Below are 26,336 nucleotides of genomic sequence, written 5' to 3'. Positions count from 1 at the left end.
TCAAACTTAATTTTTTCAGACTACTTATGGATCCATGACATTGGAGGGGAAAAAACCTAATAATTTGCACCTCCAACGTTCTATGTTTGGATGCCTGGGTTCGTAACACAATTCCCATTGGTCCGCCCTCGCGTCGGAATGTGATGACATCAGAGGGCGGATCAATGAGGGGGAAGAGAAACCAGCACCAGCCAGACACAGAACGTTGGAGGTGAGGATTCAATCTCAGGATAATCACCCCCCTCCCTCCCCCCCCTGTCCTCAGAGTTCCAAGCCAGCCCCCCTCCCTCCCTCTCCTCCAAGTTCCATGCCCCACTCTCCTCCGAGTTCCAGACCCCCGTGCCTCCCTCCCTCTCTCCCCTCCGAGTGGCAGCCCGACCTGCGTTGCCCGTCCTCTTCTCCCAGTCCTCCGCCTGCCCCTTGCCTTCCTGCGTGCCGGCCTGAATTTAGAAGTTCTTACTTCGGGGTCCGCCAGCACCAGTAAAAGGTGAGCAGGCATGGCGCTTCAGCCTGCCTTCCCTTCTGTCTCAGCTCTGGCTCTGGTCCCGCCCTTCCGGAAACAGGAAATGAGGGCGGGACCAGAGGCAAAGTTCAGGCATATTCTGTACCACAATCATTATGCCCCTCCCATGGCCACGCTCCCTTTTGAGATCCGCATAGTGAATTTATGAGCACCACTTTATAGAATACGTTTAACAAGTTGTGTGCGTAAATTCTAATTAGCTTATTAGTGGCCAATTATCAACACCGTCTTATTAATCAAGTTATGCGCAATTTGGCTGTGCGGCCAAAACTGTGCACATAACTTTACTCGCCACATAAAGAATTCCTCCCTATGGGCGAGATTCTATATATCACTCAAAAAAAAAATCAGTGCCAAAAAAATATGCCTAGTCATATTCTATAAAAGTAAGCATAAATTTAGACGGGGTTTATAGAAAACGCTTAGCGCCCATCTGCACAATTAAATTTAGTCGTGGGCAGTTATGCCATGTAAAACTTGGTGTAATACGCCTAAACTAGGCACGGACCGGGTGTGTTCTATAGCACGCATGGTTTTTAGGAACACCCATGACCCGCCCATTTCACGCCCCTTTTTCAACAATGTGCCTTAGAATTTATAAACATTACTTTACAGAATGTGCTTAGATAGTTGTGTGCAAAAATTCTAATTCATGGCAGTGTTAATTGCCAATTATCAGCACTGATTGGCTTAGCTAATTAAGTTGAGTGCACAAAGCCAGAATACGTACTATACAGAATCCGGAGATATGTGTGTTCCCACTGTAGCTCCTTGTGACTCTGGGCAAGTCACTTAACCCTCTATTGCCCCTGGTAGAAAATAAGTACCTGAATATATGTAAACCGCTTTGAATGTAGTTGCAAAAACCTCAGAAAGGCGGTATATCAAGTCCCATTTCCCTTTCCCTAAATTTGCCCTGTGTGCATATGGCAAAGGAGTATGGTTTGGGCAGGTCTAGGGGAAAACCTAAACACGTGTGATGCCCCACTTCAGAAAGAAAACGTACATCTATCATTAGAGAACCCAATATCAGGATATACAGCTGCTGCCTGGTACATACAGGGTTTTTTTAAGTGCTCATTTTGAACAGCGCCAGTTAGGAGAGATATAAGGAGGTCTCCCCCTTAGCTTCCCAATATTTTTCTCCCTCAAAAATGGTAGTGCAGAACGATTTCAGTGTCTACTTAATTAGGGATATTTAGAAGTCTAGGTTTCTAAAAAGGCAGACATACTAGTCTACGGGTCAGCACTTGCACATATACCGTATTTTCGGACTATAAGATGCACTTTTTTCCCCCAAAATTTGGGAGGAAAATGGGGGGTGCGTCTTATAGTCCGAAGGTAGCGAGGTCCGATTTCAGGATCGCCCTCCCCCCGAGTTCGGGATCGCCCTTCCCTGGTGGTCTAGTGACGTCGGGGCAGGAAAGAGCCCCCTCTTTCCTGCCCAGCGCGCTGCTCTCCGTCCTCCTGTATGTATGCTGCCTGACGGTCTCGGCGAGATTCAAAATGGCCGCCAAGAATTGAAGTCTTGGCGGCCATTTTGAATCTCGCCGAGACCGTCAGGCAGCATACATACAGTAGGACGGAGAGCAGCACGCTAGGCAGGAAAGAGGGGGCTCTTTCCTGCCCCGACGTCACTAGACCACCAGAGCACATCGCGTGACGTGAGTAGGGGAGGGCGATCCCGAACTCGGACAAGACGCACCGGAGCACCTAGGTTTTAGAGGAGGGAAAAAGGAAAAAATTTTTTTTTCCTATTTCCCTCCTCTAAAACCTAGGTGCGTCTTATGGTCCGGTGCGTCTTATAGTCCGAAAAATACGGTACATTGATAATTCAGAACTTCGACTTGTGTAAGTTGCTTCAGTTGATAATTTTAAAATGCTTGCCCCCAACACACATGTGCATTCCTACCTGTATTTTAGAAAAGGTTCTATGTCGACAGGTCCATTTCTAAAATACTACCAAATTGGACGTCTCGATTCTGATTTCTACATTCTATCTAAAACGGGGCCTACACACCTCAAATCTTAGAGATGACTGGAACAGAACCTTTAAAAAAAAACAATGCAATTTACCAGGGCTTCTTCGTAGGGTTTACACTTTTCCATCTGTTGCACTGCTTTCTTATAGAGCTGTACCACAGTCTCAGGGACTGGTTCGTCTGACCATTCTTCGTATTCTGCATATGTGGCTTCCATATCTATAATAAATATCTATAATCATTCCTGCTGGATGAGTTTGACCTAAAAGAACAAGACCTCTGGGGTGTAGTGCAGTATTTAAAAAAAGTAACAATATTTACCCTATATCAGTTACTAACAGACAGGTCATATTTTAAAAACATTTTTAGCATTAAGACGTTCCCACACTTTAGATATCCCTACAGCCTGAGACTGGTTCTTACCTAGGAATGGGATGCCCAGCTGGCGTTTGAACAACAAACAGATTTTCTCTAGCTGCCCATTCAGTGCCTGCTGCTGGTCTGCAGATGGAATGCTTCCAGGAGAAGGCTAGAAAGAGACAGATCCCAGCAAAGGGAACCATTACAAACCCTTCTGCACTCAGGCTCTCAATAGCCCAAACCTGCTTATGTTACATTAATCTGAGACCTAAACAAAAAAGTATACAATGCCAACACCATCTTGTAAATATAGAGATGTCTTCAAACAGGCTAACACCTTCAGGAAGCACGTTCAAAAAGGATCTGAAGTATGGCATCTCAAGGAAAAAAAAAAACCCAACAAAGCATCTTCAGCGCTCAACATCAAGAGTTCAAACAGTGCAACAATTCCACAAAATAACCATTTCAATATAATTTCCATCTGCAACCACATTTTCTTTTTTGTTGTTGTTGTTGGAGGGCGAAAAGGAGGGGGAAAAATTATCTCCCTCTCCCCCCCCCCCTTAATTCTATTTATTTTTCTTCTCCCACCCCAAATTATCTTCAGCAACTAAATCTGCCATTGTGCAATGGCTTCTGCACTGGAAGGAAGAAGTGGAAGGACAATGGTCATGACCATGACTTCACATGGCCCCAAAGTAATAAAATAGTAATTAGAAAAAAGAGAAATATCCAGTGTACTTGAATGTAACTCACCTTGAGCTACTACTGAAAAAGGTGTGAGCAAAATGGAAATAAAATTTAAAAAAGCAGGACAATATGAGAAAGAGCCCTGCAATAAAACCCATGCTAAATAAAAGTAAAGGTTCACAGTAAATCTGACTTATACACTAAAATCCAAAGTAAAGTTTAACATATCAAAATGTAGCTCCTGCTGCCTGTTCTCTTTTTATTAGCTTGCAAGTAGGAGTGTTAGGATAACCCCCACCCCAACCATTCGCTTTTAAGCCTTTTGGACATGCCTTGTGTCTCATGTAAACACATTTCACAGGTACTGCTTTGTTTACCTAGACGGAGTTAGGCAAATACAGGACTCAGTGTGAAGAACAGGATTAACTGGGTGGGTTTCTAATAACATGTCAGTCAGACTTGTGCTGACCTTTTTAACTTTCTCACTAAAATCTTTACTATAGCCCAGGACTATGGTAAAGATTCAGTGCTAAGCATGGAGTTAAAAAATTGAAAATGTAATATAGTTTATTACATCATACTGTAATTCCCTAGTCCACTAATCTGCATGTATTTACATAGTCACTACACTGTGCCTTAGCAAAGTGATTTACTGGGGGGGGGGGGGGGGGCACTAAATTGTTATATTCAATAATATTTGCTTGAAAAAAATATATGCAAAATCCTAGCGGTGTAATTTTTTCATTTCATTTTTCTTACATTTGTACCCCGCGCTTTCCCATTATAGCAGGTTCAATGCGGCTTACATATTTTATACAGGTACTTATTTCTAACTGGGGCAATGGAGGGTTAAGTGACTTGCCCAGAGTCACAAGGAGCTGCCTGTACTTGCAGTGGGAATTGAACTCAGTTCCCCAGAACCAAAGTCCACCACTCTAACCACTAGGCCACTCCTCCACTCATATTAACTGAAAATGAAAAATGAAGATGAAATTGAGTAAGCCACCCTGCTTAGGACTAGCGCAGCTTATCACATCCGACCCCTATAACAGTAGCTGTGGCAGAATCACAAGCTGAATATTAAAAAAAAAACACAATACAATACAATTGCACCCACATGCTTTATACTGAAGCTAGCGGCAACTATAAATAACTTTCAGGAATTTGCCTTAAAATAAAAACATTTTTACAAAAAACATATATACTGTAATACACAAAGAGAACTCATTTCTCAGAGTCATTCTGGCACAAGAAAACGTTTTGGAGAGGGAGCCTCGTGATTAGCAGTCACTGCAGATCCCCCAAAACTGCTCATTACCTGTAGGGTTGACAGTATTGCATTTTCAAACTCTCGGTACGCCTCCCAGATGGTTGCGCCTTTGGTCACGTGTAACCCAACTGCAGTCAGGGCTCTTTCAAACACTGAGCGCACCTTCTCAATGCCGCTTTCCTGACCCATCCCGCCAATGGAATACTGGGCATACTCTAGCCAGATTTCTGGACCTAAAAGCCATGATGAGATTTGTTTTTGTGAATACGTCTGAAATTCCATAATACATTCTTCCAAATGAGGGATTTTACATCTTTACATGTTCCCATAACAGAGGGATGCTTGTAATACTCAATTGTGGCTCAAGGAAATCCTGAAACTCAGATTTTGTCATATTCCTAAAGCTAGAAGGACCCTTGATCTGACCCAGTAGGGCGACTCTTATATTCTTCATTTATGAATCCCAATACCCTCATACATAAGTCAGACCAACTCTACAGGATCAAGGTACTACCGCCAGGATTACAATGGATAAGTAAGGAGGCAGGAACCCAACAGCCTAAAATAACATATAAACATATGGCAAAATGTCCCTCCCACCTCCATACCACATATCAGCCACACTTACAGCTTTCCTGTGGCACATAGGGTCTGATTCACCAAGTTCGTTTTTCATCCATAGACGCAGAAACATAGAGAAGCCTTAATGAATGAGACCCATAGTGATCAGGAGATTTGGCAGCCTCATCTCAGTCTGCATTTCATCTTGTTGACTACTACTGGTATACTAAGGAGTGTAGGCTGCCTCCCTTCTTCCTCAACCTACCCTCAAAGACAAAATCATACCTTGTGGAGAATTATGATACCGAGTGCTTCCTTGGTTTTGCCCCCTGGCTTGACACTCAAATGGTCCCCATTACCATTATGGTCTCCAGTTTTTTTAAACTAATAAGCGATAGTCCAAATATTAATACAATTACTTACAAATGTAGTCCTTCACGGCTCTCTCAAACAGTTCATAAACCTTCTCTCTGTCAGAGCCATCTGAAGCCATTCGTATCTCATCTTTCAGCCAGTCCAACCAAATTTCTGAAACACATTTCCGTTCCTTACACACCTTCAAATAATATCCAAATTAACATCCAGATGCTATTAAACTTTGCTTATCATGCTATTAAACTGTCAAAAAGTTAACACTGATATGAAAGGTCACAAGTTGTTAAAATGTAGACATTCAAGGCATCCTTCTGGTGATCAAAGTGTCTGGATAACAACAGGACCATCCCTGTGTCTTGTGTGTGGCTGCTTTGTGACTTCTGGCTTACAGCTGCTCAATACCAGTAAAAATCACTCTCTTGCACACCTGTTTGGTAAATTTGAAGCTCTGGCATGCTGTTTCCTCAGGGCACATCATCAATGTATAAGGAGTGCTCTACCATCTAAAAATCTTGTTATAAAAATAACAAGAAGCATTTGTCTTATTTCCTGTGTAGTACACAGGCAGATTACTACTACTAATCATTTCTTTAGCACTACTAGATATAGGCAGCGCTGTACACATTATGGAGAAATTAGGTCTTACCTGCTAATTTGCTTTCCTTTAGTCCCTCCGGACCAGCCCAGAATGACTGTTGGGTTGTGCACGCCTACCAGTAGGTGGAGACTGAGAAGACTGATTTTGAGGCAGCCAATAAGAGCCATGCTTAGCCCTCTGGAAACCTCAGTATTCGCATAGCAAAGCAAAAGGAAAGAAAGACAACTAGACATCTGTGCGCCAGTCAGTTCATACAGCCACCAATAAAGAGACCTTGGTGGCCAATGTCGAAAAGTTTGACTACTCCAAACTGCATCAGCAACATCAGTAGTATGCTTATGTGCAACCATGTAGTATCGGTTTGAGTAATTGGTCTCTTTGCAAATATTGAAATATCTCTCTCTATATATAGATGATTTATTCATTTTTTTTAATTTGAAATTATATATATGGTTTTTTTTTTTTTTTTACACATTTTAAATGAAATAGCTCTCCAGAGACAAGAGCGAATGGAATCAATACAACCACAAAATAACAACATCAAAGAAACTGGATACCAAAAAGGGAGGGATCTGGGCTGGTCCGGAAGGACTAAAGTAAAGCAAATTAGAAGGTAGGACCTAATTTCTCCTTCCTTAGCGCCCCTCTGGACCAGCCCAGAATGACTGTTGGGAAGTACAAGAGCAGCAAACCACGGGACAGACCAAACAAGAACCACTACCAGATCCCTTTAACTGAAAAACCGCGGCCTGGCGCACCTGGACATCTGTCCAACACTATCAAACAAGAAAGATGTCCAGGCACCCAAGCGTTAGAATATCGAAACGTAGAATACGTCTTGACAGAGTCACCAAAGAACGCTCTGCTTATTCGGAGACATGACCCCTTCCAGAAAAAAAAAATAGAAGAAACTGTGCAACGAAACAAAAACAAAACAAAAAAAACCTATCAAATCACCAAAACGGATGCGTGAGACACCTTGGGTGCTAACCACTCTCCCCCTATCACACAGAGGCAGCTACTACTTAAGTCTGCCTTGCCAACCCCCTCGTGAAATGTACAGCCTGCAAAACCTCAGACAGATCCTAGGGAATAAGGACTATAGACTAAAAAATAGGATAGAGCGACCAGTCTTTCAGAAGAAAGAAAGAAACTGGTGCATCTATCAGTCAGAAGGGCCCAAGCCACAGAAAGGAGAAGAATCCTGAGGTGGGGGAGAGAAAAAGAGAGACCGACCATCTAGGTTCCCTAACTCGTCTATGAAGCAACTATGAAGATGAAAAGATCAAAAATAAATTAATAGTGAAATCAGAAAGAGTACATCACTTGAGATACGAAAGTGGCGAAGAGTAAGACAGACAGGTCACGAAAGTGATGCAAAAACAATCACACAGCCTCAGAAAGATTCGCAAAGATTCACTCGAGGGGCAACCTGAAAGAAGGCAGAGTGGTCACCTGACTGAAAAGGAAATAAATATGATCTCCCCAACCCAAAACACTCAGGTATATGTGGCACCGCAGAACAGTAGCAAACAAGCCCATGGGTATAAGAGTGATCGAGGCATCTCCAAACTAGGACAAAAGCCCAAGTAGTAGAGCGTTAACAAGAGCAAGCATGCGAGCTAACCTGTCAGGAGAAAAAAACGCCACTGTCTGAACAACTGACTCATCAGAGAAAGGGCAGAAGGCATCAAAAAAACTGTAGTGGACACCATCATCAACACAGAAAGAATTGTGGACTCGAAGACTCATTGAAGACGTCCTAGGAAACCAAACCGAAAAACACAAGGACATCAAGGAACTGTGCTTTTCCATCCCTTAAGAAAAAACTTCCAGCCTAAAGAAGGCAAGGAACGACAAAACAAAGACCTAGAGAAATGTGTAGTCCAAGAGCCCCTCACAGCCCCTCGAGACAGATGATCCTGCTGCTCCAACAGAGGAAAAGAGACACACAGGGGGCCTTCATGACCAACCACCGCCATATTCCTGAAGAGGCAAAATGTGTATTGTCGCAGATGAGTCACTACGACCCTAGAACCACAACTGGCATCCCAGCTGAGACAAGGCCAGAGACTGGCAGCAGAGAGAAATCTGGCACCAGAAGTTCCCACTGGCAACTGAGAAGCCAAGCAGCCGAGGTAGGAAGCATAAGAGAGTAAGGAAAACTGTATGAGGGCTCGGTGGAACTCCCACAGTCCTAACAACCCCTAAGTAGCGATAGAGTTGTTGGAGGGAAAGCAGCCGAGTTCCCAGGAGCAAAGCAACCTCCTGACTTCGAAAAAAACCCCCAGCAAACTACCCTGCGAATCCAACGGGAGGAAAAGAGCAGAAATCAAACGTCTTATATTGGGAAGTTCCCAACTCATTAGGAAGCCACCAGGAATCTTGTAGAATTCAGAAAACAGGAGAAAGAAAAATAGCAGCAAAAAACTTAGCTAAGGGAAGGAGAGATGTAACGGTTTGTCCCAGTGTGCCGTTCCTGCCCTGTAGGATTTCAGCTAGGAAGGTTAAACAGAGTATAGGAAGAATGAGAGAGAAATGCTGAAAATAGAAACGCCTTGTGAGGCTAAGCCACACGACACGCAACAACTGTCACAGGACACTGTGGGAACTCAAGATAGCATGCTGAGAAAAACACTGAAAAGCCTTTGTATAATTTAGACTTAGAGGATCTCAGAGAGCAAGAATAACAAGAAGGCAGCAAGATGCTTTAAATGCTGAAAGAAATGATAAACCAGCGAGAGAAAGTGAATCAATATCCAAGAGGGCATTATGTGCAAGCAGAGAAAACCAGAAATCCCCTGCCAACACCTGGGGAAAGTCTGGCGATACATCAAATATGGAGAGAAATAAAAGTGTAAACCATGAGCCCACCAAAATGCTTTGGAATGAAAATGATAGTTATAAATCCCCTGCCAACACCTGGGGAAAGGAGAGAAACAAAACTGAAAATCATGATCGCGCCAAGAATGGTTGGGACAAAACTGGTAATGCAACATATACGTAATGGCAAACAACAAGCATTACATATATTCCTCAACGTATGGAATACTGGAGACCTACCCTAAGCATCCAGTACCAGAAACTGTAGCAGCCTTATGGTTCCCCAAGGCTAAAAGAAGACCTTACAGAGCATAGCCCCTGAGAAACAGAAAATATACAAAACTGAGATGCTGTCACAATCTCCTGTGGACTTTTTTTTTAACAGATGTGCTAGAATAGGAGTACAACCCCTAAACCGTCCACTGGGTTACGGGGAACGTAACAGTGCTTCGCTACCTATCTCAGTAGTGAAAGGAGATGAGCACCTAATGCAGCAGACCAGAGAAACTAAGGATCTACCATTAGTGTACACCAAATTATACAATAGTGGGAGCTGAACCCACAAAGTCAGGTTCCGGAACAGCTGCTCTAAGCATTAGACCACAACTCTCCGGTTGTAACCGGCCATTCGGACAGTCCAGCGGAAAAAATTCCCATGTGAGCAAAGCTAGAAGCATGGACCAGTGCCGTCACTGGATGCAATCCTGCAGGTCATGAGCAAATTTGTACTTATCTGTGCCTGAGGCAATGGAGGGTTAAGTGACTTGCCTAGAGTCAGAAAGAGCTGCAGTGGGAGCTGCACCCACTTCCCCAGGATCAAAGTCCGCTGCACTAACCACTAGGCTACTCTTCCACTCCTTTTTTTTTTTTTTTTTTTAAAGGGAATGGGACTTCAGATAGTGTCTGTCTGAGGTTTTTGCAAACACATTCAAAGCGGACTACATAGTATACAAAAGGAAAACACTAACCATGTAGAGAAACCATTAGATGTCTAACTGGCATTATATAGAGAGTAGAGAAAAATTAACTTGGCTCTGTGCAGAAGGCAGGTTCTGGCAGGCAAAACACCATCAGTAAGTATGCTTTACTAGAAAAAGAAATTAGATTTTGTTCTTGCAGCTTTCTGAATCTAGAAAAAAATAGATCTTGCCCTTAAACCATTCAGACTATAGAGAAAATACATAACATTTCCTCGCTCCATTCAGATGCCAGAGGAAAAAAAATATATATATACATATATATATATATATATATATATATATATATATATACACACACACATATCTATATATATAAAAGGCACCTCCAACGTTCCAATGAAGCCTCAAGCCGGATGAGACGCCTGCAGTCACTGTAGCTCTGCCTTCGCGTCAAAACGCAATGATGTCGAGGGCGGGGCGGCGAATGACATCGAGGGAGGGGCGGCGAAGGCACAACGCACGAGTTCCAGAGATTCAGCAGCGGGGAGAGCGCTGCGAACTTTCATCACAAACTCGCAACCAAGGTAGTGAGGGAGAGAGAGGGGGGGTGTGGAACTCGGGAGGGAGGATGTTGGGGGGGATTACCTTGCTAGCGCCCGTTTCATTTCTTTCCAAAACGGGCATTTCTTACTAGTATATACATACACACACACACACACGTGTGTGTGTCCTCGCATCATCTAGATTCTAGAGAGATTAAAGATTTTGTCCTTGCATCATATAACTTCTGGCCATCAGAAGCGACTCCATCAGACAGGAATCATCAGAGATTGTTTTATTTACACATGACATTTATATATTTTAGAATCTGGAAGCCTCAATGCAAGGAAAGGGGCTAACCGACATGCAAATTACCTCCCACACTGGGAACCAGCGGACAAAGCACGGGAGCTTTCCGCTCCTGACAAACACAAAACGTGGAAGTCTGTGCCTGAATTGCCTCCAATATAAAGCAGTTGAAAAGAATAAACAGAAACCCGCCCTCGCACACTCAAACCTCCGTTCTGTAAGGGCTGTACGTCCTTCACATTAATAGCATGAAAGCAGAGGAAATCTTCCCTTCCCCAGGGAGTCCTCCTAGCACTACCGCAGGATAGCAAACGCTACTAAAAAGGTATGGGCCGTTCCTCTGCAACAACACACCGAAACAAAATGGCGGAGTTTCCCGCCAAAACCCAAGCTGTGCAGAAAGCCGCTAACACCGCACTCAAATTGGTACTTTTGAAAAACAAAACCGAGAAGTCCCCTTACTTCCGTACTCTTTTTTTTTTTTTTTAACAGAACCCCGCAGCTCCCAGATGAACCAACGCCATGGCAGAACGACTGACCCAGGCGGCGGGAAACACCTCAGCACCAGACAAAAACTAACAACTGGACCCTTATCCAACCAGAGGAAGTGGATCCCTAAAACAAACCCCAAGACCCTGCAAGGAGACAGCCACAACAGGAGGCTATACTCACTGAACCCGCCTGCAGAAGAAAGAGTGCAGTACTGTGAATTTTTTTTTTTTTTAATATAGTGGCTGTTCCCCGTGGCTCTGCAAACTCCCTTCCCTCGAAGGGGCTGAGGCCAGCAATAAGCCCACAGGCAAACAGGGAAAGCTCGGGGATAGGAGTAGGGAGGAGAAACTCAGCCACCCGAGTGTAGCAACCCTCCGAGTATTAGACCACCCCCAGAGGCCTCACCCCTCTGCCAGCAGATAACCAAAACGGCGCACAGATGAATGAGTGAGAAAGAAAACTTCCAACTATTAGTCTGAGTAAAAGAAATAGACAGTTGTACCTGAGCTAGCAGAAATTAAAAAAGAAACAACTGAATAGACATTCTGAGAACAAGGGGCTGTCCACATCTACCAACTGCTAGAGACTGAGAATACTGAGATTTCCAGGGGGCCGAGAACGGCTCTTATTGGCTGCCTCAAAAATCAGTCTTCTCAGTCTCCACCTGCTGGTAGGCATGCACAACCAAACAGGCATTCTGGGCCGGTCCGGAGGGACACTATGGAAATACAGGTACTTTCTCTGTCCCTAGTGTGCAATAGAGGATTAAGTGACTTGCCCAAGATCACAAGGCGCTACAGTGGGAATCAAACCCAGGTCACCAGGATCAAAGCCTTCTGCACTAACCATTAGGCTACTCCTCCAGTCCAAAAGTGATTTTAACCACAGCACCCAGTTCCTGTAATAATTGATTTCTACAGTGGGCAGACACAAGAATGTTGATTGGGAGGAATCGCAGGAGATTTTAATCAGCAAACTAAATGGCAAGAAGCACCCCACATAGATATCCCGAAAATCTCTCTTTTTTTATATATAGTAATTTAGCAGGTGAGTGCATTAAATGGAATTCCCCCCACTATTACATATCATCTTAATCCAGCAAGCCAATCAGGTAGAGCAGCATAGCTAGCAGGGATCCCTCAATCAGCATATTCAAAACATGTGGTCATGGTGGTCTACATTTCCTGATGCATCGCAAGATCACCATCAAGAGCACTGGTCCCCTGATTACAAGTTTTGAATGTGCTTCCAATGTCAGTGTTAAGGAAGAGGAGCACAGCTCAGGAGTGGGCAACCTTTATACACAGAGGGCCACATGAATGTAAGTACTATCACTGGTAGGCAAGAACAATGTCGGGAACCGGAAATGCACAAAGCTCCACAGACCCCTTCTGTGACAAATATTTAACTAAAAATGATGGAAACAAACTGTTATAATGAAATTCTTTGCAAAATACAATATTTAAAGTCACCCAAACTGTGATTTATGATGTTTTCTGTGTATACTTACTCCTCTTACTGACCTTTAAATGCATCCACCCTATGACCCCTCACTACATCTCCTCTCTCCCTACATTCCTCCCCATGAACTCCGCTCTCTGAACAAATCTCTCTTGTCCTCCCCTTCTCCTCCACCGCTAACTCCAGACTTCGTTCCTTTTATCTTGCGGCACCTTATGCCTGGAACCGTCTTCCCGAACCCATATGTCTAGCTCCATCTCTACCTGTTTTTAAATCTATGCTGAAAGCTCACCTTTTCACTACTGCCTTTGGCTCCTAACCACTACTTATGCCCTCCTCCTCCCCTGTTCCTCTTTACCCTGTAATTCCCTTGCCCATAAATGTCTTGTCTGTCTGTTTTACCTAGATTGTAAGCTCTTTGAGCAGGGACCGTCTCTCTATGTCAAATGTACGGCGCTGCATGCGTCTGGTAGCGCTATATAAATGCTATTAGTAGTAGTAGTAGTATACTTTCCATGGTCTTGCGGGCCACAGGTTGCCCACTCCCAGCACAGATAGCTATTACAAGTTGGGGTCAGCATGGAAAGTGGGAATGGGAGGCATCATGGCAGGACAGTGGCAGGCAAAAGGCTGGAGATTTGCCTAGGTTGTCCCTTAGCCGGACTGGTTTTCAGGATATCTATGATGACAAACAATTTGCATGAGATACATTTACATATAACAGAAGCAGTGAATGCAAACTAGGGCTGCTCATTTAACGCGATTAATCGCGCTGAGTTTTTTTAAAGGGTTTTTTTTTTTTACTTGCACAATTATTTTTAACTCGATTAATCGCATCATGCTGCTCTCTCCTATAAGGAGGAAGAAAAATGGCAGAAAGTTGAATGCAAAAGATGTTATAGGGGATGAAGTGAAGGAGGAGAGAAAAGAAACAGTGAGGAAAGAGGAGGCCCTGAAAATAGAGTTCAGAGAACAGACAGAGGAACAGAACCAGAGACAGGGAATAAGATGATCAGAAAAATAAAATCGATGGACAACAAAGGTAAGAAAAATGATTTTATTTTCAGTTTAGTAACTGAAGTACAATATGTCAGTTTTGAGAATTGACATCTGCAGTCTATATTTTACACTATATAGTGAAAATGTGAGGGGGACACTTTATGCAATTAATCATGCTATTAAAAATATTGGTCGTGATCAAAAACATTTTAATCGGTGAACAGCCCTAATACAAACGTATTTCATGCATATTCACTGTGGATATCCTGAAAACCAGATGGGCTACGAAATATCAGGTTGAAACCCTTAAAGGTCCCTGTCCAGAATTCATGACAGCTAGCTGATATGGGAAATTCAGCGGGCACAAAAAGGTTTAAGTACAGGCATGTAGTACCTTCTGTAAGAGGGAAAAGTTCACTCATCTTCTGGCGAGCACGTCTCAGCTTGATTAGTTCTCCTTCTTGACGCAGTAGTTTAATCAAATCCACGTGACAATTGTAGTCAAAGGCATTGATGGAAAGCTGGGGGGGGGGGGGGGGGGAGAATGCAAACATGGTATTACTAAATACACAAAACTATTTCTATATGGTTTCACACCAGGTTAGAGTCGCACACCAACAGACACTATTTGTTGAACACTGCTTGAACACACAAATTATACGCAAAGAAAAAAAAATCCTAAGAGGTTCTTCACTATAAACACAATCACCTATACTTCACCATAACAAAGTACCGGTGGAAAAATATTTAGAAAAACTGGAACCGTCAGGAGCCAGTACAAAACAGTACAAAATTAGAAACAAAATAAAAAAAAGAAGTCCTTCTTGCATTTAATTTTCTCTGATCTTTACTTCTGCTTTCTATCTTTTTCTGTCATGTCTAATACTTGCTCCTTCTTTTCTTTCACCCTTTATGTAGCCCCAGTGCAAACTAGTTCTGATTCAGCTGAAAGCAAAAGGAAAGCATCAGATCAAACACCAACTCCCCCCCCCCAACAAAAAAAAAATAAACAAAAAAAAAAAAACTTATCTAGACCCTTACAGTACCTAAAATGTATTGACTGCATTCTCTTTTCACAGCTGTCATATCCAAAGAAGCAAAATGTTTATCTTTCTCGTTACCAAATAAATCTGGCTCACTAGTAATCCAAGTCATTCCAGCTTCCCGCAAAAAGAAATCACAGGGCTATGAAAGAACTGAAATAAATAAAATGTTGATTTAGGGCTCATTTTCGAAACAGAAGAACATCCAAAAAGTGGCACAAAGCGGCTGATGGATGAGGTTTTCTTTGTCCAAAATGTCCAAATCACTATTTTCGAAACCCACTTTCAAGATGTTTGTCAATGCATCTGCAGTGCATCCAAATCACAAGGGGGCATGTCGGGGTGGGATCTGAGCGTTCCCAAAACTTGGACGTTTTTCTGCCATAATGGAACAAAGCAAAAATGTCCAGGACTAAAAGTTAGACGTTTAATTCTAGACCTGTTTCAAATCACGACTAAGTCACAAAAAGGTGCCCTAAATGACCAGATGACCACTGGAAGGATTAAGCCATGACATCCCCTTACTCCTCCAGTGGTCACTGACCCACTCCCACCCCTGAAAAATGTGAAAGAAACAGTACAAATCAACCTCTAGAACAGCTTCAGATGTTATGGCCAGTCCTACTAGAGAAGCAAGCAGGTCCCTGGAGCAGCCTAGTGGTTGGTGCAGTGAACTATAGAGAAGGGAACCCCTGTTCATATCCCACTCTGTTACACTTGTGGTGGAACGTGTAAGCCCTCCAAAACCCACCAAAAACCAACTGTACCCATATATAGGAGACACCTGAAGCTATAAGGGCTATTGTAGTGGTGTACAGTTGAGTACTGTAGGATTTTGGTGGGTTTCCGAGGGCTCACTGTACAATATAAGGGGGTAATGGTGAGATGTGTACCTGGGACCTTTTATGTGACGCCTACTGCAGCGCCCCCTAGGGTGCCCCACTGCTGTGCTGGGATGTCTGTCTGTGAGGCCAGTCTACTAAGGATGCTGTTCCCCCCCCCCCCCCCCCCCCCCCCAAAATACATCCTAATGGCTTGTTTTTTTGTGCATTTCTCCCAAAAATGGTCATAAAAGAAAAACACACTGAGCACAAACATTTACAAAATGGCTATTTTCAAAACAAAAAGACATTTTTCTGGTTCAAAAATCGATACGTTCACCACTTGATTTTTGGATGTTTTCAGCAAAATGTCCAAAATCAGATTTAGACGTCATATCAAAAATGCCCCTCGATGTTTACTACTAAGAAGAATCATCCTATATAATAAAACGCACCTCCAACATTCTGAAGCTGACTGCATGGCTGAGGCATTCCTGCTCTCTGTATCCATCTCCTGAATTGACATCACGTACTTCCGGGTTCGTCACAAGCAGAAGTGACCAACCACACGAGGTTTCTCGGCTTCAGAATGTTGGAGGTGCATTCTGTTATATAGGATTGGTCAGTTCCTTGAAGAACAGCCAGAGCTCAGCGTCCTGCACAGTAACGCTCAGACACCAGAGAGAGAGGGGGGCGGGGCCTGACACCAGAGAGAGGGAGGGAGGGGGGAGGTATCTATGTCACACACACACACTCTCTCTCTTTCACAGTCAATGTCTTTCTCTCTCTCACTCTCACACACACTCTATGTCTCACACTGTATCACATTCACTCTCTGTGTCACACAGTCACTCACACATTCTCTTGGTCTCATACACTCAGTCCCACAGAGAGTCTGTCTCTCACACACACACTCTCTCTCTCTCGCACACACTGTATCTGTGTGAAACACACTCTCTCTCTCTCACACTGTGTCTCACATACGCACTTGCACACACTCTCATTCTCACACACACACTCGCACCCAGACACTCTCTCTCTCACACACACTCGCACATTCACTCTCTCTCACACAGTCACCCTCACATACACTCTCTCAAACATGCACACTCAGAGGAAAACCTTGCTAGCGCCCGTTACATTTGTGTCAGAAACGGGCCTTTTTTACTAGTTTCTCTATAAACTTGAAAAGCAATGTATGACCATAAAACAGAGGTTTATGTACAGAAATAGCTTCTTTTAAAATTAACCTACTAATACTGTGAACATTCAAAGTAAATAGTGACAATATGGCCTGCCCAAATGGAGCCTTATAATCAGATACCAGTAATAGACACAGTAAAGTGTGCTAGTCAGAACGTAAGATAAGCAGTCTCATCAACCACTGTCGCTCTTTTACAGTAAAACCAGCATACATACATTTTTTTAAATATTATAAATATATAGAAATCTAGTACGGTTTGGAGGCAGGTATTCATACTTAGAGCTAAAAATAACTCATATAGAGGGACATTTTCGATATAATGTCTAAGTCCGATTTTGCAAATGTCCAAAATCCGAATAGGAAAGAAGGTCATTTTCAAAAAAGAAAAATGTCTCTTTTTTTTTTTTTTTAATACTATTTTGAACAAGGTTTTGTGATTTGGACAGTTTGGTTTTTTGGCCCATTTTCAGGAAAAAAAAAGACAAAAAAGGTCACATGCAAAACGCACAAAATCAAGCCATTGGGATGTAGCAGGAGCCAGCATTTTTAATAGAATGATCCCCCAGACATCCCAGGAAAGCAAAAAGGCACCCAAGGGGCCACTGCAGTGGATTTCATAAAATGCACCCAGGTACACATCTCACCACTGCGCCCTTATCTTGTCTGCTGAGCCCCCCAAAACCCACTACCCCCAACTGTACACCACTACCATAGCCCTTATGGGTGAAGGGGGCACCTATATGTGGGTACAGTGGGTTTCTGGTGAGTTTTGGAGGGCTCACAATTTCCTCCACAAATGTTAAGGGGAGGTAGGAGTCTGGCTCCACCTGTCTGAAGTCCACTAGACTACTCCAGGGACCTGTATGCTGTTCTAACGCACCTGAGTATAACATCTGAGGATGGCACAGAGATTGGTAAGTAATGTTTTTAATCACATTTTGGGGTATGGGAGAGGGTTAGTGAACACTGGGGGAGTAAGGGGAGATCATCCCTTATTGCCTCCAGTGGTCATCTGGTCATTTAGGGCACCATTTTGTGCCTTATTTATTATAAAAACAGGTCTAGCTCAAAACATCTTAGTTTTAGCCCTGGACGGTTTTGTTTTGTTCCATTATGGCTGAAAAACATCTAAGGAAAACCCATATCCCACCCTTAACACGCCCCTGACATGCCCCCTTGTGATCTGAACGCACTGATGGACTTCATTAAAAAAAGTCAAAAAATAGGTTTCGAAAATAACAATTTGGACGTTTTTGTGCGATAAACATCCAAATGCTGCTTTATGCCACTTTTTAGACTCTTTCAAAAATGAGCTCAATATTCTCCTTTACACTAAAGGGCAGGTTTCACTAAATGCATTAAGTTTTCCACTTACCACACTTTAACAGAAAAATTGAGGTACAGTAAGAAAAAAGGGCTCTGCACTAACAACTAAGGCATGGCCAGCAATGCCCTGCAGTTACTACATAGAAATGTTCTTTACTGCATATTACTTTCATACAGCACAGTTGCACAATAATCGCTAAACGCTAACTGCAATACGCAGTCCCACACCCATTCCCCACCTATAACCCGCCCATCCCTATATTCCATGCCACATTAAGCTGCCAACACAATATTATTAGCACACTGCCTGTTTATAGAATGCCACAGCAGTTAGCACAGGCCAGAGCTAATGGCCATCGCGTATTAGAACATGCAGTAAATGCTTAATGCAGTCTAGTACACATATCCCTATGTTTTTTCCCCACATTTAATACGTCTAGCTCCATAGATTTCATTACTAGACTTCCCCCTTCATTTTTTTCACCTTCTTCAGTAAAAGAACCAATGGATATCACTGTTTTTAAGAACATAACCATTGCCATACTGGGACAGAGAAGGTCCATCAAGCTCAGTCTCCTGTTTCCAACAATGGCCAATCCAGGTCACAAGTGCCTGGCAGAGTACCAAAAAGATAAAGCAAATTTTATGCTGTTTAACCTAGAAATAAGATGAGCTTTCTTGGGAAAATGTGGGGTAGAAATGTCATAATTAATTAACTAACTTAGCAAAACCCACTGCTAACAACAGCTTATGGACTTTTCTTTCAGGAATCTTTTTTAAAACCTGCTGAGCTAACTGCTTTTACCACATTTCTGCCAATGTATTCCAGAGTTTAATTACATGCTTAGTGAAGACATATTTTCTCTGATTTGTTTTAAATTTACTATTAGTGGTTTCACTGTGCCCACTAGTCCATTTTAATTGCTCGTTTACTCCTTCCAAAACTCATTGCACTCCACTCATTATTTTCTCCCATGTCTTCTCCAAGCTGAAGAGCCCTAGCCTCTTTAACCTTCCCTCAGAGAGCTGTCCCATCACCTTTATCATTTTTGTCACCCTTCTCTGTTCTTTTTCTAATTCCACTATGTCTTTTTTGAGATGTGGTGACCAAAACTGCACACAATATTCAAGGAGCGGTCACAATATGCAGGCTGCCAGAATACTGCCGCCAGACTCATATTTGGAAAAACTAAATATGAAAGTGCAAAACCCCTAAGAGAGAAACTGCACTGGCTCCCACTTAAGGAATGCATTGCGTTCAAGATATGTACGATAGTACACAAAATCATTCACGCTGATGCCCCGATCTACATGCTGAATCTAGTGGACCTACCTCCCAGAAATGCCACAAGAACATCCCGCAAATTTCTCAATTTGCACTTCCCCAGCTGTAAAGGACTAAAATACAAGCTGATGCATGCCACCATCTTCTCTTACATGAGCACGCAGATATGGAATGCTCTACCCACAGACCTGAAATCATTTGTCGAAGCAATAACTTTCGCAAATCTCTGAAGACATACTTCTTCAACAAGGCCTCCAACGAGAACTAATAGCTTCACCGATCCAATTTCCCAACCAACCACGAAAATCCACTTCTACAATCACCCGTCTAATCACTTCCTCTTTCTTCTCTACTTAATCTCTGCACACTACTAACTATATTTGATATTCTGGAATGACAATGTCACAACAAAACTATGTAAGCCACATTGAGCCTGCAAATAGGTGGGATAATGTGGGATACAAATGCAATAAATAAATAAAAATGGAGCGATACAAAAGGCATTATAATAGTCTCAGTTTTGTTCTCCATTCCTTCCCTAACAGTTCTTAATATTCTATTTGTTTTCTTAGCCACTGCTGCACATTTGGCGGAGGGTTTTAACATATCATCAACAATGACACCTAGATCCTTTTCCTTGGCTGTGACTCCTACTGTAGAACCTTGCATCATGTAACTAAGTTTGGGCTCCTCTTCTTTCTTCATTAAAATTTGGCCATATTGTATAGAACAGTGTAGAAAAATGAGCACAAAATATAGCCTTTATTAGTACTGGTTCCACCAGCTACAATCATTTTTAAGCTGTTTTAGTGATATTCCGTTTTTATTTCATGCTATATCAAATAAATTAAAAAGCTGTCAAATAAGAAAAAAAAATCTTTTGTCCTCCACCTTTTAAGGCACCACCTATCCAACTGGAACAGCTTTTGACTTTTTACAGATGGACCACACATTGGCAGTCCATTATTTCTAATAATCTTTTACTGTAGTTTTCAATAGTGTTTGCTGTTGTTTTGTGTGACTCCGCCTACTGCCAGTAAGCTCCACCCACGGGCTTCAACCCATATGGCCCACCCTAGACAGATTTCTTTCTTAATCTAACCTCCTGTCCCCAATCCCGTTTACATTCATTTCCTGCAGTAGGGTGCGCGGGCCACGAGGATGACTGGCTGGCTGGGATGGTACTGTACTGTCCTACATGTCAGACTTACAAGGGGGGGGGGGGGGGCGGACGGATAGTGGGCCTGGCCATGGCCATAGGCGAGAGAAATGAGACAGGGGGTGATGCGGATGGACACGTTCCCACTCTGGCCAAAATGGTCCGGATACTGCACATCGGGATAATCAGCATTGTACTGCATTATGTTCATCATCTCTTCCTAAAGCTGGCAAAGTTCGGGAGCCATGCATGTCAATCTTTGACAGCTTTTAAATATCCTCAGACTCTTGGAAAAATCTGTAAACATTTAGGAATACAACCAGACTCCCATCGATACTACTAGTTAATCAGATCTTCTCGTTCTGAAAATACAGGCAACATGCTGGCCTAGGATGGGAATTTATTTTATCTCAGCGAAATGCACAAAGCTGAAAAAACTCCTTGGAATACAGAGAGAACAGTCACAAATGCCTCTGCAAGGTGGGAATGGTTCAGTTTTCTGCTAATTTATCTGACCAAGGAGATTAAGCGATGTCAGCACATGATTACAGCCATAGTCTCCCTAGCTTTACAAATAGGGGTATCGGCAAAACAAACGAGAAGCACTTTATTACCCCTATGATACAAGAATCCCCAGTCACGATCACTTGTTGCCTTCCTCGCGCTCATTCATTCATCCATCCATCCAGTCCCACCTGTTCCTCCAGCCGTTGGATCTCCGCTTCGTTCTCCTTCTCATCCTCCTCTTCCGACGACTCCTCGTCCTCCGAAGACTCCTCTGCCGCTTCTCCATCAGACTCCATCTCCTTTTCTCCCGCTACCTCTTCCTCCTCCTTCTCCAGAGCCCGCAGTTGTTCCTTCGTCTCCTCTTCGCTGCCACTCGACGCCATGTTGCTCGCCAATACGCCTGTAAATTGGGGCGAACGTCCTGAAGAGAGCCTGATGCAGCTATTTTGAGAAAGCCGCTTAATTATGACAAATAACCATTTTCATGATATTACAAATATATATTTTTTTATTTTACAGTTTTAACAGTTTAGCATGAGTCACAAAACTTGCCAACAGCGCACCGAATATTTATATTTCATGCAGGCAATTGTCAGGGCATACTAAGCTCCTGAAAGGTAAGGGGCTTGACACGCAGGGGTGTTTGAGTTTGAAAGGGGATGACGCATAATACAGTCTCAACGGGACGCGTTGCACCTGATCGCCATCTTGGTTGGGTCAGGATTTTGAATCCCTATAGCACATATTCAACCAAAGAGGTTGGATAAAACAGGAGCCGAAGTGACGTCAAACGTTGAGGGCAAATAGGTTAATCTCTGTTTCCATTTCTCCGCGCAGCCGTTATGTGATGTAATCGCCGTACACTCAAACCAGTAAACCTATGAGTTGCATCCACGTTGTTCTTTATTGTTAGGAGCATTTTTATTTAATCTCACTTATATTTTCAAACATGCCAGCTTGTGCAGTATACGGATGTATACAGAGGAAGTATAGTAACAGAATAACTTTTCACAGGTAGAGTAGAGAGGTGTGGTAGCCGTGTTAGTCCACTTTTAAAGGTAATCAATAGAAATAAAACATGAAAAAGAAAATAAGATGATACCTTTTTTATTTAAGTTATGTCCAATAAAAAGGTATCATCTTATTTTCTTTTTCATGTTTTTATTTTGTTTTATTCCTATAGGTAGAGTAGTAATTTGTTATAAATTAAATGGTAATCGGTGTATCATTTGGAGGGGATGGTTTAGGTTCTAGGGACATCCTAAAAGTTATATTCCTGCAGAGCTTTTTTTTTCTCCTGGTAAAGGGCAACTAAAACAGACATCATGTTATGAGAATAATGTGCTCAGCATTCAGAGTTTCTATATATTTATTTTATTTATTTATTTACTTATGACATTTATATCCATATTAAACATGAATTAGGTTGAAACCCCGGAGCATTTAAAAAAAAATGTTTCCTGTGCCTAGATCAAAAGAAAAGGATGGCATTTGGGAACTTGTTCCTTTTGTTTTGTGGATTGTAGTGTTATATTATAAAAATGCACTTGATATTTTTTATTATTAGTATTTATAAGACAGATATTGAATAATGAGGGCAGAGCTACCTTCACGTAGAAGTCCAGAGTCAGTCTAAATGTGTCAACATTGTCCAGTTCAGCACACTATTAGTCACCAATTTCATACAAAGTTAATTATGTTCAGTGGAAAATAAATCTTGGCTCAGGCTGCCTGCTATGTGATATTCCATCATTGTTTCATTATTGCTGCCATGTATTGCATATTATGGGCATTTGCTTTAAACTTTGATTGTTTTAATTTGTTTATCCAGATCTTACATGAACATGGTTTTGCTTTTTAAACCCAAAGGTGAATTCTAAGAGTGGTTGAACAATTAGGTATAAACTGTGTTTCTGACTTTACTTGTTTTGAAGTGCTTTGGGTCCTGCTGATCTGTACATCTGCTGTCTGGAATTTTGGAAGATGGAAATAAAATGAAAATTAAATTTTGGATGTACGCTGTAGAAGTTGTTTACTTTTGCAATGTGATGGATGCCTGTTCTGGTGTGTGCATGTGATAATCATTGAATAACTGCCTAAACTTATGGCTATAGTTTCAGAAACATGTGGCATCATTAAAAGACAAGCTGTTAAATGCCCAGTTGGCTATATGTGCTAATCTCAACTTTGTTAAATGTTTCAGACATATCCATCAGTTTGCTCCCATGATATAACTGAATTCTATTATTCTCACTGTATTCTCAAATGTAAGCCACATTGAACCCAACTTTGGGATAATTTGTGATATAAATGTTTTTTTAAAAATCCTTTATCCTCCACCTTTTAAGACACTGCCGACCCACTGGACCGTGATGGCACAAGGAAAGCAAGTTTGGTCCAGTGAAGACTAATTCAAAATAACCTGTTCCTTAGCTGGGCTCTAGCATTGCCATATTGAAAATGTGACCATACCACGCCTCTGTGGTTATGTTCCACACTAATAAGTTAAACGATTAACTGGATTTCTTGAAAGGATTATATGAACTTTGGATGCATGACTAGGGGCACAAGCATACACTTATTTATTCAATATTACAATTCCTCATCTTCAGCCATAAAACAAACTTTCAGGGTGGATAGTATTCATAATGAGCTCCTTTTATTATCAACCAGATAATTTTCAGTTTTGGCACAGTATAAGCAGGGCTTTTTTGTGGGGGTAATGAGTACCGGCACCTTTTCCATTGTCTGCTAAAATTGACCCAAGGACCCCAAGTTTTAATGAAAGAGCTCAGGCTCTACACACCAATTCTGCCTTGTCATAGGTTTTGTAACTGGTTGCAGGGGGCCTGGCTATTGTGGGGTGGGTCCCTCAGTGATCACCCCACCCTTGAAGGGTGGCCTAGCATTTGAGTACCGGCACCTTTTTTGCTAGAAAAGATGCACTGAGTATAAGTCATCACAAGAACAAAATATAAGAAAATCAATGAACTGCATTGGGGGCTTTAGCCCATTTAGTTATGTTTAAACAAAAGAGATCACCACACAGAACCCGAAGGTAAAGGTAAAGAACCCTACGTATAATCCAAGCAGCAGACAAAGGAGTAGGGGTGGACCAAGAAGTCTTTTATTCAGCACCACATCAGTGTATGACCCAACATGGGGCCGTGTTTCGAAGGTGCAACCGTCTGCCTCAGGGGTCTGACACTTATTGTAGAAAATAAAAAAAATGTCTACTGATGATTGGTAAGCCACTAGTGTGTAATGGAAAGTAGTCGGATGCCAACAAGCCTGCCAAAACCAATTCACAAAAGACCCCTGAGGCAGACAGTTGTACCATCGAAACATGGCCCCGTGTCAGGTCATACACTGAAGTGGTGCTGAATAAAAGTTGTTAAGACTTCTTGGTCCACCCCTACTCCTTTGTCTGCTAAACAAAAGAGATCTGCACGAAACAAAATATTTCTTTTTATTTTGACTTATAAAACCACTTGCCCCTGAAACATGTTCAAAACCAGAATAATCCGTTTGTGTATCTAAAAGGTAAACTAATACAAAACAGATGAATATGTGATTCCATGTGCCCCAATGAAAGGAGAGTTTAATTCTATTCCCATTTAATTTCAACATTTTTATAACACCAGGCTTTCCAAGGCAGATTACAACAACAGTTAAAATTAACCCATCAGGAATCAGGATATCCTCACTGAAATTTGGCCATCTTTATTGTATAGAACAGTGTAGAAAAATTAGCACAAAATACAGAGTTTATAATTGCTATTTCTACCAGCTACAATCATTTTTGAAGCTGTTTTAGTGATATTCAGTTTTTATCTCATGATATTTATATCAACACTAGTAAAACATGCCCATTTCTTGCGGCAATGAAACGGGCGCTAGCACGGTTTCCTTCCGGACCTCCCCCCTCCGTACTCACTCCGTCGGCGTTCGTCCGCCATTGTTGTTGACCTTGCACGCCACTTTCAATCTGCTGTCATTGCTCCGCCCTCGACGTCATCACGTTTGACCCGAGGGCGGGGCCCGAACACAGTGTTTTCGGTGGCTTCACCACCACGAAGGCTTAGAACCGGAAGGAAGTGCCCGGAGGACCTGACAGTGACGTCAGTGTCCTCAGAACGTTGAGGGTGAGTTTTATTATATAGGATATGGGAAGCTTTCAAATAAATCAAAAAGCTGTCCAATAAGTTTTTAAAAAATCTTTTGTCCTCCACTTTTTAATGCACTGCCTATCCAACTGAAACAGCTTTAGACTTGTTACAGATGGACTACGCATAGGCAGTCCTTTATTTCTTATAATCTTTTGTTATTGTTTTGGGTGTACTAAAACCACAGCAAGCTCTGCCTACTGGCTTCAGCTCATACAATGGACTAGATAAGCTCACTTCATCTCCTGTTTTATCCAACCTGCTTGTATTTAACAGTGGTGGTGGATTTGTTTGTTAGAATGCTGCATATTTTTTTTTACTGTACATCCTTATCACTGCCCTCGCTCCATTTTTTTATTGGACTTAAATTGCCTCCTTTCAGTTCTTTTTCTTCTACAGTTTTTGGAGCAGTGTTATGTTGTTGAACAAATGTGCCATTGCATTGTGGGATTTGTAGGCCTGGTTCCAAATGAATTGTGATAAAACCCGGAAAAGCCTTTGGCCTGCTTCCAAAACCTGGGTCAAGACTACTTAACATGTGAGAAAATGCTTACCACAAAACATGTTGAAGTGTTTTATGGTAATTCTGCTTTTTCTGCGCATGAACTATATTTAAAAAAATATATTTTTTGGAGGGGGTGTGTCAGGCAGGGAATAGGCACAGATGCACTGTTCAGCCAGTGCGTTCTGATTAGTTTGTGCTAACTGGATAACACACATTGAACACAGGAGCATTAACCTGTGTTAATGGCAACATTAGTGCAAGGAGTACAAAAAAAATGGAAAGCGTTTTTAAAAAGTGTTGCATTGAATCTGGGATTAACATGTGGAAAAGTCTCGCCTTAAATACGTGTTAAGCCCACGCCCTTCAGTAAAAGGACCCCCGGTTCTCATTGGTGGTAAAACGGCACGAGTTGTGAGA

At 42.2% G+C, this 26,336-nt stretch overlaps 1 protein-coding gene across 2 annotated transcripts in view; it reads right to left on the bottom strand.

Annotated features, from left to right (window-relative positions):
- The window catches only part of SART3 (spliceosome associated factor 3, U4/U6 recycling protein), a 62,214-nt gene extending 40,581 nt beyond the window's left edge, over positions 1–21,633 (bottom strand). Inside the window, exons 1-6 of one of the 2 annotated variants that reach the window (XM_030218687.1) lie at positions 21,437–21,633; positions 14,298–14,424; positions 5,810–5,914; positions 4,874–5,058; positions 2,929–3,034; positions 2,600–2,724 (exon numbers count right to left, since the gene is read on the bottom strand). In XM_030218687.1, coding sequence (XP_030074547.1) covers positions 2,600–2,724; positions 2,929–3,034; positions 4,874–5,058; positions 5,810–5,914; positions 14,298–14,424; positions 21,437–21,631 — 843 coding nt within the window. In that variant the 5' untranslated portion in view covers positions 21,632–21,633. Of the gene's footprint in view, positions 1–2,599; positions 2,725–2,928; positions 3,035–4,873; positions 5,059–5,809; positions 5,943–14,297; positions 14,425–21,436 lie in introns of those variants that run through there. The other variant, XM_030218688.1, reaches the window with a different exon arrangement.
- Positions 21,634–26,336: the final 4,703 nt, after the last annotated feature.

The sequence above is a fragment of the Microcaecilia unicolor genome, chromosome 11 (assembly GCF_901765095.1).
Source record: "Microcaecilia unicolor chromosome 11, aMicUni1.1, whole genome shotgun sequence".
In the NCBI taxonomy this organism is placed as follows: domain Eukaryota; kingdom Metazoa; phylum Chordata; class Amphibia; order Gymnophiona; family Siphonopidae; genus Microcaecilia; species Microcaecilia unicolor.
Note: the sequence above shows the minus strand (reverse complement) of the source record. Positions and strands in the feature narration are given on the sequence as shown.